At 37.1% G+C, this 12,254-nt stretch overlaps 1 protein-coding gene across 1 annotated transcript; it reads right to left on the bottom strand.

Annotated features, from left to right (window-relative positions):
* Positions 1-579: 579 nt before the first annotated feature.
* On the bottom strand, positions 580-8,884 carry LOC142257003 (phospholipase A2 inhibitor NAI-like). Its single transcript, XM_075329051.1, has 5 exons — positions 8,833-8,884; positions 5,453-5,566; positions 5,210-5,356; positions 2,895-3,044; positions 580-771 (listed from the first exon to the last, which is right to left on the bottom strand). Exons 1-5 carry the CDS (start codon positions 8,882-8,884, stop codon positions 656-658), a joined length of 579 nt encoding a protein of 192 aa, XP_075185166.1. The 3' UTR covers positions 580-655.
* Positions 8,885-12,254: the final 3,370 nt, after the last annotated feature.

Here is a 12,254-nt window from a genome sequence, read left to right as displayed (position 1 = left end):
ATATCATGGATTAGGAATTGAGATGAGCGAACCTGAGGTTCAGTTTTCGGTCAAAATGTGATCTAAGGAGTTAAGAGTCATGGGTGGATCCTGGATCCACTCACTCCTGCAAGGCACATACTGTATGACATGTGCGGGTATTTCTGCTGGCTACCCACAGCAGCCGGGAGTGATTACCCTGGCGCGATCCACACCGTACCCAGTACATCATGTTTCGTAAAGAGATTAACTATTTTTAGTGTAGTGAGAGTCCAAAATTAAAAAACTGTGATTGTTTTTCTTTTCAAAATTGTATTCAAATTTCAGAAATTTTCCTAAATGAATGTGTCACAATGACATACAGTACATATACATTAAAAAAAGAAAACTGGGGTAAAAACAAAGAAATCTCAGAATTATTAGGATATATAGAAGTATTTTAAAGTTAATACCAAATAAAGTGATACATGCCAGATTTGGAAAATTTGATAAAAAAAAGGCTCTTGATTTTCACAATGAAACTAAGAAGTTTATTAAACATCACATTTTAAATTGTATTACATCCTTCTATATAATTTTATAAGGAAAGATTAGGGCAGATTTTTGTTAGGAAGTTTAATAGTGTTGATGCCATTGAATCATTTATTCTTTGAAGATGCCAGATATGACATAACATCTAACAGGTAAACTCCTGCCTTTGTCCTTCTGAAATCCCAATAGCACTGTCAAAGTTGAATTTGCAGGCATCATCATTAATGCAACCTTTCGAAGAATAGTTCTTCCATGCCATGCCTGCAAAAATCAAAAACAATTGACATCATTAGGTAAAAAATCTTACGTATTCTAAATAAAAAATGCTTTAACTACATAAAGACAGTTTTGGAATCAAGCCCTATCATTGAAGTTTGATGTCAGTTACTTTGTGTTGTTATAACTTTGAAATGTTTATATATATTTCAGTCACTAAGAATATTTTTTCATGACACATTGTACTTTATAGTTTGATATGTCAAAACATTTCAACCTATAAAGTACAATGTGTCTTGAAAAAATATTCTGTCTCTGAAAGTTATTTACAAAATTTTCTTTACAAAGGGTTATTTACAGAAATTTCTAAAATTTGATAAAAATGTTTAAAAAATAATACATTATCAAACTTTAAATTTATATACCCTAAAATCAGATAGTCACCCCAAATTATACAAATAGTATTTACGATATTTCTGCTTTACATTAGAATAATTTCTTATACATTCTTTTATTTTGATAGGATGTTAGAAGTCTGAAAAGTTGAGCAGCAAATTTTAATTTTCGCATTTGTTAGTAGCGTGGTGGTAGAGGGGTTTCATTTGATATTGATCCACCAACAGTAAAGATGTTGACAGGAGAGAAACCACGACCTCCTACACTGGGACATAAAAATTGCGATTGAATTTGGCATCCAGGAGATCTATTCCACCGGATTTTTTTAAGTCAAAATTTTGTAGGTTAATATGGGACTTGTATTGATCCGATCATACACCTTTAATTATTTTTGATAGTAGTATACGGTAATCCAGCTGGCCATTACTTTTATCCACCCTTTATCCAGAGCTTGGACATAGGCTTCCCCATGTCTTGAGTTATAGCTAAGTAAAACAGGATGGTCCAGCTCAAATTAACAACTTCTTCCTTATTGCTGGAGATATTCTTATACACGGGTGATCAAATATTTACATGAAAAATACTATGGTAGTGTATGCATCAACGAGTTTCTGGTCTGTATCCACCATTTATGATAATTAAGGGTGGATACACACCAGACATGTGTTAAAGCATACGCTAGAGTTTATTATGTACATATTTGATCTCCCGTGTATAAAAAATCTCTCAAGCAATAAAGAAGTTGTTCATTTGAGCTGGATGATGTTGTTTTAGATCCTCTATAGGATCTTTTTTGTCTAAAAAATTAATAGGATTTAACTTTATAACAACAGTAATATTTTTTTTTTCCCTATACTATTTGATATCCTTGATATTAATATCTGTTACAGTAAATTAACATTACAAGTCCCTCTATAGGATCTTACTTGTCTAAAAAATTAACGGGATTTAACATGTTTTTAAATACATTTGTATGCTACTTACTAATTGCGGACCTTTCAGGTGAGCAATTAGTAGTGGGTGGACTGCCTTCTTTAAGAAGGATCTGTTCAGTCATGGTTCAGACCATGATTAAGACAACTTGTTGAAACGCGTCGCTCTGAACTGGGGCTAGAATTTACTTTTGCATGTCCCTGGATTTTTTATTCATTCTATTATTCCAATAAAGAAAGAAAAAACTGTTTTATTCAATATAAGTCTGCGCTGGATTCATACATCTTTATTGATGTTGTTTTAGTTATTTTTTTTTATCTACCTAATTTTTCCAGTTTTCTGGATTCACACAAATTGAGTCCAAAAAAATTAGAATTTTTTTATAAAGATTTAAAAAAAAAAAAAAACAAACAAAACATAATTAAATTGATTCTCTCCTTTTTAGTTCCAGATTATCAAAAATAGACCAAGGCTATATTCACTTAATGGTAAAATATTTGATTATTAATAGCATGATCGAATACCACAAATATTCGGCATCGCGAATATCTGACGAATAAGTCGCCGCTATGCGAATATTCGATGTAGAATGTAAGTCTATGGGAAGCCCGAATTGTTGTTATTTGGGTTTCCCATAGACTTACATTGCGCATTGAATATTCGCAAATAGTCGAATAGCGGCGACCTATTTGACAAATATTCGCGAATCCGAATATTTGTGGTATTCGATCATCCCTAAGGGTAAAGTGTAGTTTTGTAACATTGTATTTGCATTTGGAGCAACCAAAGCATTTAATGGCAAACATCGGCACATCCATGAGAAAATAAAAATTGCTCACTTGGATCCATGGCTTTCCCCCTAAACTCGAAGCATTTGTTCATGGATCCAGTGCAGTTCATCATCTTGTCACTCGTACATTCTTCTATTTTGCCAATGCATAAGGCAGATGGACATTTTACACCATTTGGTGTTGGATCATCTGCAAGTACTAGAGGAATAGACACAAAGTTTGATTAATTATAATATTTTGATTTATCATTAACTCAAAACATTTAATCTCAGTCAAATACATAGAGATCAGTGCTTGCAGTAATAAAATAGAAATTCCCTATAAAAAGTTCATCCTACAGGCAAAAAATCTTCATGTTTACAATCAAATCTATAGATTATGATTGGCATGCACTTGGTCAAGGTAGAGGTGCTGGTGGAGGGGATGATAATCCCACATAATCAATGTCTCAAAAATCACAACACTCTCAGGTGTAATTTGCAATGGTGTTCAAAATTTATTGATAAAAACATGGAACAATGTCGGGAATAAGCGACAAAACAACATTTCAACCCTGATGGGTCTTGTTCATGCTTTTGCTCAAGTATGCTATGCAGAGGGTGCTTCCGAGCCTTCATCCATCTGGAGCAATGAGTATTAAGCATCTTCCAGTTCTTAGTTAATTAAGCACATCAGTGCCTGTATGTGGCTAGGTTCCTTTTAGTTATGTAACCTTTGTGGTGAAGATCTGACCTCCCACGCCTGAGTCAAAGAGATGGCAGGTGTGTCCACATCCACTGTTATGGTGGAATTTGGGGGGTTGTGTATCATGTTGTGTAAGTTTGTATTTTAGCCGTGGTTCACTGTCCATTCTCTGTATTGCTTGTATGTACATTGTATTGTCTGTAGGTAATCACCGCCTGTAGTGTTTCTGTCTCTAGGTCTGGGGGAGGGGGGCCTGGGATCCACCTAAGCTCTCTGCTTACCTGAAGGATTGGTCAGACAGGCTGGGAAGGACAAGAGAGAAGGATAGATAGTTTGAGGGAATAGTTGAGGCTGTGGTCAGCACCCCAGAGAGACTGTGAGAAACCCCGATTTCCCTGGAGGACTGCTGGAGGAGTGTGACTGATCCCCGGGAGATTTATGCCATTACTAGATTAATTTTACCCTCTGAGTGGTGGATTATTTGATGGACATTCTGGATCGCATGAAATAAATATTCTTTGGATTGCTCACTCATCTCTCGCTCTGCTGATTGTGGGATATCGCAGAAGGACCCGTCACATCCACCATCACTGTGACAGACTCAGGCGCAGCAGCGCAGATCTACAAACAGGCGCTAATGTGCTGAATTAACCAAGAACTGGAAGGTGCTAAATACTGATTGCTCCAAATGGATGTTAGTGCGGGAGCAACCTCTGCATAGCATACCTGAGCGACAGCGCGATCAAGACCCATCAGGATTGAAACATTGTTTTGTCGCGAATTCTTAACATGACCTACTATTTGTTCCACATGTTTGTTAATAAACTTTGAACACCATTGCAAATTACATCTGAGAGTGCAGTGATTTTTGAGACATTACTAACAAAGCTAGGCAGAGAGCCATAAATGCTCAGTCCCGGAGCTCCCCTGTCAACTGATAGTGGCCGGGTAGTCCCACATTAACCTCCAATTTAAATTAATAGGAGGTAGATGTGCTATCAGAAGATGGTCTAGCTCTAGAACTATTACAGATGAGCAACCCTGAGGTTTGATGTATGGAGTTCGGGTTCAAAAACTGACTACCAAAAAAAACAAAGTTTGGGTCAAAGTTCGAGGGAGTTACGAGTGCAAACCACTTAAGTAAGCAGCACTATGCTTGTATATGCTTGATGCCCAGCCCTGTTTGAGCCATGTGCAGTGTTTGATCTGCTAGCACTTGGGGTAAAATCAGCGTGATCAGATGCAGTGTGTACACACACACAAAAAGTTTGGAATAACCCCGCCCACCCTCTATCGGAACCGTTCTGCTTATGGCTGGCAGCATGTGGGTGGAGCCAAAAACTGCCCAATTACAGACTTTCATTGTCGTTCAGATCAAGTTGAGGTCACAAACTGAAGTTTTTTAAGGTTTGACTGTATCTGCTGAAACAAACTTCCAAAGGTTCACTCATCTCTATTTAGCATCTCTGGCTGGCTACTACAGTTGCTTGCATCGAAAACAGCTGATCAGAGTAGGTGAGGGATATCGCACCCCTGCCAATCAGACATTGATGACCTATCCAAAAGATAGGCCAACAATGTAAAAGTACTGGACAACCCCTTTAAATAACTTTTGGACTTTGATCATTATCAGTTTATTGTTCCCCTTGAATTATGATTATTCCCATTGTGACACTTACGTTCATACCCGTCAGTGTTGCATAAGTTTCCAATGCAACAATTAGCAAGAAATCGAAACATTGAATTTTCTACCGCTACTGAGCCTTTGGTTCCACACAAGGTTTCATTGGCACAACTTTTCAAAATTGATTTAAACACATCACCGTCTATGGAAAAAGCAAATAAACATCAGGAAACCAGAACTGAGATAGTAATACTATAATTTTGTTAAAATGCTAAATACAAAAATAAGTAGAACTCACCTCTGTTAATGAATTGGGAGGCAGTCATACATTGATCCCCAAGGCATTCAACCTCAGTCTCATTACATGTTGTTGTATTTGGAGAAAAGCACGAATAACATTTGGAGGAAACAACTACAAAAAATAACAAATCACTGATATTATTTGGTCTCATTAAGAAAGGGGCATTTAAGTGAAAAGATTAATATATTGATTGCTATGAACATCTTTATTTAATGATCATAGCCAATAATACTTAGATATTGGTTATAGCCAACACTGCTTCTTTAAATCTAATTTTCAATGAATTATAAATATATATTTTTTATTGTATTGTGTCTTAACTCTTGTTTGTTTATTCCTTTTTACTTGATTACTTCCACCACCACTATTTTTATTTTATGAGAATTAATCTTTCTTATCAAACACTAGATTCCATAAAATGATCACTGTTATGTAAATAATTGTGTCTAAATAAAACCATCTCTGGTTATGAGAGAAATTGGTCTTTTTGAACCCACCACTCATTTTGTTAAAGAGGTTGTCCACTACTCAGCATTAGTGGCCAAATCGATGTACAGCTCATAAAAAAAGCTTTTCTCAAATATCTTGTGTAGTCAAGTGTGCCTCTGAGCGGTGCTATTGTGGTCCGCTCATCCCCATCACGTTAATCCCAGGCTCCATGACCTCTGTGGTTCGGTGATATCACACTTCTAAAATTCTTACAGTGTGTGCACACATGCTGTCAGGCTTATCCACTATTGAGGGAAACTGGTTGTAGTGCCGCGCTATTCACCACTTCAAAATTTATGATCGATTAATGTCTTTTTATTTTCATGCACAGGTCAATGCGTTTCAGGAGTACTCAGCTCCTTTTATCAGGATATCAGGCAAAAGAACATCAAAATTTGATGCTCTTTTGCTTGAAGTCCTGATGAAGGGAGCTGAGTACTCCTGAAACGCGTTGACCTGTGCATGAAAATAAAAAAAAAAAAATAAATAGACATTAATTGATTATAAATTCTGGAGTGGTGAATAGCACGGCATTACAACCCGTTTCCTTTCTCAACCCTTGAATACACGGGCTGCAGCTTTTCCACCGTTGGCTACATACAAGTATAGGGAAAATAGGATGCCTCTTTTCCTGATGAAGAATTATCACCCAAAAATCGAAACGTACGTTGGGCGTAATTTCCGAGGTTTCACTCCATTCATTCCGGCTTCTATACTCAATCTCATGACCACTGTTGGTAGATATTGTACTTGTGATACCATCTGCATACCACAATATTGTATATGGGGTTTTGTGCTATTATGTCTAGCATGGGTATGTTCCAATATGGAATTATAATATATTGAATTACTTTGTTATCCCTGTAATGTTACATACATCATTAATCCCTAGCCAGATATATATATATATATATATATATATATATATATATATATATATATATATATATATAAAAGGCGCATGGTATTTTTAATTTCTTTTTACTTGGATGCTCACCTTGTGTCTCAATAAAACTTTAGTACTATTTTTCACTTTAAAAACGCGATACTCTCTTTTTTGAATACAAGTATAGGGGTTGTGACTGGGACAACCGGTATAGGTGAGTTTTCTACCTTTATTACCATACTCTTTTGTTGGATAAGACCCTAGTGTGCTTCTCTTCCACAGTCCATACTGTTATTATTGACGGTGAGAAGAGATGGTTATTTGACCACAAGAATGAACTTGGCATAACTATGGACACATTCTGACAAGATATGCTCTGTCTCAATTAATTTTATTGACAAAGGCCAAGCACATCTAGTCGGAATGTGGTGATAGTATGCAACTGCATACCTGTGCTCACAGGGCCACCTACTCTTGCTATTCATACTTGATAATCCTGACAGTATGTGGTGCACATACTGGAAGGTTCAGAAATCTGCGGTCACATAGAATGATTGCATTTTTTTTATCAGTCGTCTGGACAATCTAATTAATGCACCTCAGATTTACCAGAGAGATAAATGTCTTACGTATTCAAGGATGTTACTACAACTCGCTCACTAACATACAAGTTAGTCACAACTGAGAACAGTTTTTAAAGTAAAACAAGTATCAAAGTTTATTTAGTTGACTAATAATCTAGTACATGTGGTTAAGCATTTATATAGGATATAAGTATAATCATTGAGCAGGCATCAATACATCACCGGATTTTGTAGCATCACTCCGTGATCGAGGGATTTCCAGACGATCTCATCAGGAGGAAAATCATGAACAAAATGTCAGCACGTCTGCTAGACCTCAAAAAAAAGAGTCCCACCTTCCCCTGGAGAGTCTCAAGTCTATATCCCTCTTGCTTGCATAACCAAATGTTACACAAACGCTAATAGGTTTGATTTGTCCAATATAGTATCTTTCTTCTGAGTGGCCAACTCTTCAGATGTCGGTCTACACCGGACATATGCGTCATCAGATTAGACATGCCAAAAAGCTCCTGGTTTCAGATATTTTACCATACTATAAACACGCGCACATTCTCAGTAAACGTTGATAAAAAACTATGTGGGACTGAGTGATTCTCACTAGGACTATAACTCCAGGTGTCTGGGAAGATTACAGAAAATACATGTTATTGTAAGTAGAACTATAACTCCAGGTGAATGGGAAAATTACAGAAAATACATGTTTTTCTCAGTAGAACTATAACTTCAGGTGTCTGGGAAATGTACAGAAAAACAAGCTAATATGAACTATAACTGCTGCAGGCTGATATCCTAAAGGGTTTCTTAAAGATAGACTTCCAATATGGATTCCCGATGGCCACTTATATGTTAGCACTACAGTACAAAATCTACAAGAATTTGCATTTCCCATTTCTAAATTGCCTCTTACGAGAGGAAGAGGACTTGAACTGACCTGGGAGCTGATTTGGCTGTATGTAAGGCTTACGACTGGGATCTAAGGGATAACGTTTCTTGTGTCATATAGCCAAACCAAATCTCATGCTTTTCACTGAGGAGGAGCAATGCACTGAAACATCATGTTTGCAAATTGACATTTTAGCTTTATTCTAAGTAATATGGCAAGGGTAGTTAAAGGGTCAATAGTGACCTTAAGGACTGCTATTTCCAACAGTTGGCATTAGATATCAAATCATTTTCTTCTCAGAAGAGTCAATTTGCATATTAAAGTTCCCAGAGAAAAATTCCATGGCTCATAAGCCTCCTTACACTGGCATGTCAAGCATTTCACTCTCCAGAAGGAGAAAAATTACCCTCTAGATATCAAGTAACATTATCATAAGCATGTTTAGTATGATGGAGAAACTTTAGAAGAAAGTCTGCTGACACGCTTCCTCACGAGCATGTGTGTATATATTGACAAGTGGCTGCACCAGTCTTACCTGAGACGGCAAAGGCAGAGATCATGAACAGCAAAGCTACCAGGTTCTTCATTGTGGATGATGGGCGGCTTCTCAGATTCTTTTCTCCTAATCCTGAAGTCTGCACACAGCGATCATATATATAGTCTTAGGAAAGATAAAGAAACTATTGTATCATAATATGGATGAGATCTAGTCCAAAAAAACATGGCACACCAAAAGAATCCACTAACCTTAGCAGGTAATTCTCCTCTGGGGTAATTGTTATCATGAAATTTATCAGGAGGATATATTTGCCTTCCCTGAGGAAGTTTTGAGGGGAACTATTTAATTCGTCCACATAACATTTACCTTTTGTTTTCCCTTATAGGTGCCAAAAGTAAATATCCATCCCTTTATGCCATTTTTATTTACATTATTTAGCTGTTCACATTCAGTTGCCTGACCCTTTCCACAGGCATTGCTGATTAAGCACATTACTTGGATCTAGTCCGCCTTTATCAGTGGTTGCTGTCTGGCACTGGGAGGGTCAGTTCTGATATAGTCCTGGTATGTGTAGAGCTTGCTCCACATGCTGGGACCTGGGCTGGCCTCTATCCACAATTGCCTCTTTTGCAACATAGAAGCGGTTATATATATAGGTTACAGGTATATGTGCTCCATTATGGTTCTGCTTTTAACTTTATCTAGGAGGCCGCATGGCACATGAAATACAGAATATAGTGTAGGACCCCCCTATTGAGATTTGCCGTGACGTTCGCAGGGGTGGCTCAAAGAATTGATCAATTATTTGCTAAAATTCTCATTTAAATTACAGTACATTTGGAATAAATCTGTGAATTTGCACTTTTTATATGATGCATGCCATTTTCAGATCGTGCTGGCTCCCCTCTATCACCGGATTTTGTAGCATCACTTTGTGATCGTCTGGAAGTACCCCAATCTCATCAGGAGGAAAACCAGGAACAAATTGTCAGCACGTCTCCTAGACCTAAAAAAAAAGAGTCCCGCCTTTCCCTGGAGAGTCTCAAATCTATATCCCACTTGCTTGCGTAACCAAATGTTACACAAACGCTAACAGGTTTAATTTGTCCAATATAGTATCCTTCTTCTGAGTGGCCAACTCTTCAGATGTCAGTCTACACCGGACAAATGCGTCATCGGATGAGACATGCCAAAAAGCTCCTGGTTTCAGTTATTTTACCATACTATAAACACGCGCACATTCTCAGTAAACACTGATAAAAAAAACTATGTGGGACTGAGTGATTCTCACTAGAACTATAACTCCAGACACAGAAAAATACAGAAAATACATGTTATTCTCAGTAGACATATAACTTCAGGTGTCTGGAAAAATTACAGAAAATACATGTTATTCTCAGTAGAACTATAACTCCAGGTGTCTGGGAAATGTACAGAAAAACAAGCTAATATGAACTATAACTGCTGCAGGCTGATATTTTAAAGGGTTTCTTAAAGACAGACTTCCAATATGGATTCCCGATGGCCACTATTATGTTAGCACTACAGTACAAAATCTACAAGAATTTGCATTTCCCATTTCTAAATTGCCTCTTACGAGAGGAAGAGGACTTGAACTGACCTGGGAGCTGATTTGGCTGTATGTAAGACTTAAGACTGGGATCTAAGGGATAACGTTTCTTGTGTCATATAGCCAAACCAAATCTCATGCTTTTCACTGAGGAGGGGCAATGCACTGAAACATCATGTCTGCAAATTGACATTTTAGCTTTATTCTAAGTAATATGGCAAGGGTAGTTAAAGGGTCAATAGTGACCTTAAGGACTGCTATTTCGAACAGTTGGCACTAGAGATCAAATCATTTTCTTCTCAGAAGAGTCAATTTGCATATTAAAGTTTCCAGAGAAAAATTCCATGGCTCATAAGCCTCCTTACACTGGCATGTCAGGCATTTCATTCTCCACAAGGAGAAAAATTACCCTCTAGATACCAAGTAACATTATCATAAGCATGTTTAGTATGATATAGGAACTTTAGAAGAAAGTCTGCTGACATGCTTCCTCACGGGCATGTGTGTATATATTGACAAGTGGCTGCACCAGTCTTACCTGAGATGGCAAAAGCCGAGATCATGAAAAGCAAAGTGACCAGGTTCTTCATTGTGGACAATGGGCGGCTTCTCAGATTCTCTTCTCCTAATCCTGAAGTCTTCACACAGCGATCATATATATAGTCTTAGGAAAGATAAAGAAGCTATTGTATCATAGGATGGATGAGATCTAGTCCAAAAAACATGGCACACCAAAAGAATCCACTCCCCTTAGCAGGTAATTCTCCTCTGGGGTAAGTTGATGGTTTCAACAATGTAGCAATACATTGATGACGTATCTTACAAAGAATCCTTAAGACTATCTGTCCATTTATCTTGCCAAAAGAGAAAGGTTGTTTTTTATTTGTTTTTGTGCAATGTTTAAATGTTATCATGAAATTTATCAGGAGGATATATTTGCCTTCCCTGAGGACATTTTGGGTGCAATTATTTAATTTGTCCACATAACATTTACCATTAGTTTTCCCTTTTAGCTGCCAAAAGTAAATACCCATCCCTTTATGCCATTTTTATTTTCATGACTTAATTAGATTTAATTCCTAGTCTGATGAATTCATAATAAATATACGGGATTAGAATGTTATATTTTGTTACAAAGCATCAACTTGTTTGCATAGACACCTTGGGGAAAATTAAAGAATATAGACATATATTTCTTAGCTCTTTAAAGAAGACCAGCCACCAGAATTTTCCTATATAAACTAAAACCAATGCTATACTGGTGCAGTCATGCTGATTCTATACATACCTTTAGTTGTGAGATCAGATGTATACTTTCTGAAATACAGGCAAGTAAAGTTTGTGAAATTCACTGTTTCTTGATTGATAGGTGCAACAGAATATCTAATAGGTGGGTTGGGTTTCACTAGTTATTGCTGCCCCTTTCTTTCTGCCTCTCCTTCCTTCCTCTTGTCCTTCCTTATTCCTTTCTCCCCTTGTAATAATAGACACAAGGAAGGAAGGACAGGCAGGCAGACAGGAGTGGAAATATGCAGCAAAACCCAGCCCACCTATTAGATATTCTGTTGCACCTTTCAATCAAGTAACAGTGAATTTCCCAAACTCTTCTTGCCTGTATTTCAGAAAGTATACATCCGATCTCACAACTAAAGGTATGTATAGAATCAGCATGATAGCTCCAGTATAGAACTGGCTTTAGTTTTTATAGGAAAATCCTGATATTTGATTCTCTATAACCTCTTCAAAACATATGATGTGCAGTTATGTCATTAGTCATGTCTCTAATTTTGATGTTGGTTCAATAGGGATAGCAATCTCTGACAGCAGCATTTAGTGTGTGTCAACAGAGACATGTCATTCCATCCACCCAGAGGAGCACCCATGATGT

The sequence above is a fragment of the Anomaloglossus baeobatrachus genome, chromosome 11 (genome assembly GCF_048569485.1).
Source record: "Anomaloglossus baeobatrachus isolate aAnoBae1 chromosome 11, aAnoBae1.hap1, whole genome shotgun sequence".
Lineage (NCBI taxonomy): Eukaryota > Metazoa > Chordata > Amphibia > Anura > Aromobatidae > Anomaloglossus > Anomaloglossus baeobatrachus.
The sequence above is the reverse complement of the archived record's forward strand: the minus strand, read 5'-3'. Positions and strand labels throughout refer to the sequence as shown.

Excerpts from the sequence above, each read along its gene's own strand:
- LOC142257003 (XM_075329051.1), bottom strand. The coding sequence starts at position 8,884 with ATGAAGAACCTGGTAGCTTTGCTGTTCATGATCTCTGCCTTTGCCGTC. Across the intron at positions 3,045-5,209 it reads CAACACTGACGGGTATGAAC|TACTTGCAGATGATCCAACA; the intron begins GTAAGTGTCACA and ends CTATTCCTCTAG. Across the intron at positions 772-2,894 it reads GGGGAAAGCCATGGATCCAA|GCATGGCATGGAAGAACTAT; the intron begins GTGAGCAATTTT and ends TGATTTTTGCAG.